At 55.1% G+C, this 4,148-nt stretch overlaps 1 protein-coding gene across 2 annotated transcripts in view; it reads right to left on the minus strand.

Moving 5' to 3' along the window:
• Positions 1-4,148, minus strand: part of MAN1C1 (mannosidase, alpha, class 1C, member 1) — a 187,260-nt gene that overhangs the window by 14,304 nt on the left and 168,808 nt on the right. For both annotated transcript variants that reach the window (XM_011955624.1, XM_011955623.1), the window contains exon 8: positions 1,517-1,632. In XM_011955624.1, coding sequence (XP_011811014.1) covers positions 1,517-1,632 — 116 coding nt within the window. The remainder of the gene's footprint in view (positions 1-1,516; positions 1,633-4,148) is intronic.

Here is a 4,148-nt window from a genome sequence, read left to right on the forward strand (position 1 = left end):
TCCATCCATCCTTCCCTCCATCCATCCATCCTTCCCTCCATCCATCCTTCCCTCCATCTATCCATCCTTCCCTCCATCCATCCTTTCAGCATTCATGCATGCATGCATTCATTCATTTGTTCACAAAACAGTTACCATGTGCCTGCTATGTGCCAGGCACTGTTTTAAGAGCAGACAAGATCTCTGATCCCAGATAACTGACATTCTATTTGGGGAAGATAGAGAATGAGCAAGTAAACAAATACGTGCCTGTGATAATTGTAGAGGGTGATGAAGGTGAAGAGAATAAGCCTGGGTATGTGACAGGCTGGGAATGGTAGTTTCAGTGGCATCTGAATTGACAGTTGACTAGTGAGTGGGACCTAGCCATTGGAATGATATTCCAGGCAGAGGGGACAGCAAGTGCAAAGGCCCTGAGGTAGGAGTCGCCTGGGGTGTCTGAGGAAGAGCAGGAAGACTGGTGCCAGGGCCCAGAGAGGCAGGCGTGAAGTCAGGGTGATCAGCAGGGCCTAGGGAAGGCGGACCCGATGGCTAAAGGAGAGGAGTTGGATTTATTCCAGGTGCTAAGGGAAGCCAGAGAAGAGAGGGATGTGCATGTCCAGCTCTTCTGGCTTCTGTTCCCCACACAGCATTCAGAGAGCAGGGCAGAGGGGAAGCCAGTTTAGAGGAAATAAGGAGGTAGTGTAGACCAAGGTGGTGGCAGAGTAGATCCAACTTGCTCAACTTGCTTTATGAGGAAACTGAGGCCCAGAGCCGGCCCAGTGCCTTTTCCTTAGTTGGGCTCCGAGGTATCTGTTGAGTCGTGGATTCCCTAGCCCTCTTCCCAATGGCTCAGGCTAACTGCTTCCCTCTTCTGTCCTGGTCTCTCCTTTTTGGAGGAACTCACCTCAGCCTTCCAGCCCTCATTCATTCCACACCCCATGGACAGACCACCAGTGGTGCCAGCTTGGCCAGCTCTGTGCTGTGTGGCCTTGGGCAAGTGCCTTCCCCTCTCTAGGCCTTGGTTTCCATCCACATAAAGAGAAGGAGCAAAACTGGATGCTCCACTGAAGGAGGCCTCCTCCAGCTTGGACATACTTCTCCGGTCACCTCTGTTGTCCAAGGAAGACACGACTGAGGGTCTCACTCTGGCAGCCACCCTTGGGGGTGCCAGCCCCCAGTCTGGCTGCATTCTGGGCTCTGACACATCAGCCGAAGCACAGACACCAAGCAGGTGGCAGTTTCTGAATCAGACTGACGGTCACTTCCGATGAGACCTCAGACACATGACTTCACCTCCCCGAGCTTGGGTTTTGCATCTAACACAGCCCCGGTCTTAGAGCATGTGGGAGGGTCACAGGGGTGTAAAATGCCTGGCTGGGAGGGGGCTGTCCCGTCAATCTTCTCACCAGTTCACTGCAGGGGGTGGGAGCAAGCCTCAGCCCATCTGGCCCCACAGCCCCCAGCACTCAGGGGCCTGTGAGAGAGCCGGAGGCTGGTGACCAGCGGCCTGTGAATAATCCAGTGCTTGTCTTACCTCCAAGGCTTCGTAGTACATATTTTTAGCCTCCATATCTGTCTTGCCCGACATCAACCAGGATTTGATCAAATATTCATAAAAACTGTCCCCGAGTCCTCCAACTGAGACGTGGTCTGTGAGGGGAAAGAGGACAAGAACATTATCTCCATCTGCTGCCGGCTCTCCTGGGGCAGAGCCTCGCACACCCGCCTGGCCTCAGGGGCCTGGTGCCTGTACGGGTAGGAAGTGGGCATCTCGCCAGCAGCCACCGAACCTGGAACAGGGACTGCAAAGCAGACACAGCCTGCCACTCGGAGGAAATCCGGGCTGTCTAGAGCGCGCTCGTCCTGCACAAAAATGCATGGGCTCACCCGGCGGGTGCTATAAATCACCTCGGCTTAGCAGGCTGGGACGGCGGGGCCTCTGGTTATTAACTGTAAGTGAGTTGCATTTCTTTACAAAGATAATCTGGTGGCAGGGAGTTCAGAAGTTTTTATTACCCAGTGACAAACATGATAATTAATGCTGGGTAGCTTCATAAAAGGCCATGGGAAAGAGGAGGAAAAACCTTAATTTAGCTGGCCAAGCCCTCAAGTAGAGCCTCTCTGGAAAAACTGAGTTTAAGTTTGGCAAATTGGGATAAATGGAGTTCAAAGGAGCAGGAAAGAGAAGAATTGAGTCGCAACACCCCCTCTCTGCCCTGGTGGCCTCTGCCTGCTGGACAGTGGGCCAGCCAAGGAGCAGGGCCTCACAGGCTGTGGCTGAGCCCAGAGGTCTCTCCACCCAGGGCCGGCCCAGGAGGAAGGCGGGTTGCCTGAGGAACACTTCACCGCAGATGCAAGACAGAAAACACTTCATTCCTAGGCTTTGACAATTGACAATGGGGAAACGTAAAGGCATTTGATAGATTTAACAAAGAACAAACCAGTTCTGTGTTCTGATTCACTTAAGCAGAGAAACAGAGAGAAGAAAGAAAATGGGGGTGGACCGAAGGCGGGGTGGGGGAATGGGCAGAGTGTTTTCAACTCCTCAGCAGAAGAAGGGGGCCAAGAGAGAGGGGAGAGGTAAAGTGGGTAGGGGGAGGAGGGACAGAAAGAGAGAGAGAACACACCAACAGCTACCATTTATTGTGGGCCAGGAGCCTCACTGTATTATTTATAACTTAATCTTCCAGGGCACCCTGCAAGGTAGGTGCTATCGACCCCATTTCCCAGGTGGGAGAACGGCAACTGGGCCTAAATGGCTCATCCAAGACCATCCAGCGGGTGAAGGGCAGAGCCTCACCTTCCGCAGCTGCACACAGTCAACCAGAGAGTGAAGACAGAGACACGCAGAGAAAGAAAGACAAGTGTGGGGACCAAGGGACCAAAAGGGTGAAGACAGATGGGACCCAGGAATGGGGGTCGAGAGGAGGCCAGCCACACGGTACACCCGCCCTTCTGGCCCCCTCCAGCCCTGATCCATAAATAAGTCCTGGCCCAGCAAGGGTTCCAGACGGACCAGCATCTGCAAAAATTGGAACAGACAAGATGAAGCATGTGCTTTGTGGAGGAGCTGGAAGGGGCCGGGCTGGGCTGGACTGTGCTCTGGTGTGGAGGGAAGACAGAAGTGGCACCTCTCTTCTTCCTAGGTACCCCACGGAAGGGAAGGGCTGGGCCAGGCCTGGCATGTTGAGGAGGGGCAGGTCTGTTGCAGAGGAGGGGTCAGGCTCAGGCTGGAAGTCATGGGTCGGCCTCTGCTCAGAGCCCTTCTCCAGCCCCATCATGGGTATGGCAGCTACGAGCACTGTCACCTCTCGGTGTGGCGCACCCTCCCCACCTCATCCCCTACTCGGGGGCTCAAGCGTTCTCACAACCCTGCTCACGGTCCCTCCCCATAGGTTGGCCATGGGGATTAAGTGAAACAAGCCCAGCCACCATCAGAAGCCGCACTCCCCTTGGGTGGTGGGCCCACCTTGCCATCAGGTGCCCGCCGGGTATGTGATGAGTGCCTGTGCACGGGTCTGCCTCCCTTACTAGCCCGTGGGCTCTTTGTGGGGAGGGATTGCATGCGACTCCCGCTCGGTGCCCAGTAACTATACGGCGCGCAGAGATGCCCATGGAGTGCTGAGCAGGGGAATGCAAGGGAGGCTTGGGCTCTGCCGGGATGCGAGGCTTGAGCTGTGCCAGGAAGGGCCTCGAATGCCAAGCCAAGGAGTTTAGACACAATCATGCGGTGACGGAGTGTGCGCGTGACAAGGTCCAGGCTTCCTCTGGAGGGACATGCAGGGGAGGGAGCCAGGTCATTAAGGTCCGCAGTGTTGAGATGTGGCTGCCTCTTAGGGGCACTTATGTGGGCGTCTCACATGTGAGGGTCCCACTGCTTTACAGCTTATGTGTGTGGGGTATGTGGGGAGTGTGTGTATATGTATGGGGTGTGGGGTGTGGGGAGTGTGTGTATGTACAGGGTGTGGGGTATGGGGAGTGTGTGTGTATGTACAGGGTGTGGGGTGTGTGGTGAGTGTGTGTGTATGTATGGGGTGTGGGGAGTGTGTGTGTATGTATGGGGTGTGGGGTGTGGGGAGTGTGTGTATGTATGGGGTATGGGGAGTGTGTGTGTATGGATGGGGTGTGGGGAGTGTGTGTATATGTATGGGGTGTGGGGTGTGGGG

This window comes from Colobus angolensis, unplaced genomic scaffold (assembly GCF_000951035.1).
Source record: "Colobus angolensis palliatus isolate OR3802 unplaced genomic scaffold, Cang.pa_1.0 Scaffold4, whole genome shotgun sequence".
NCBI classification, from domain to species: Eukaryota; Metazoa; Chordata; class Mammalia; order Primates; family Cercopithecidae; genus Colobus; species Colobus angolensis.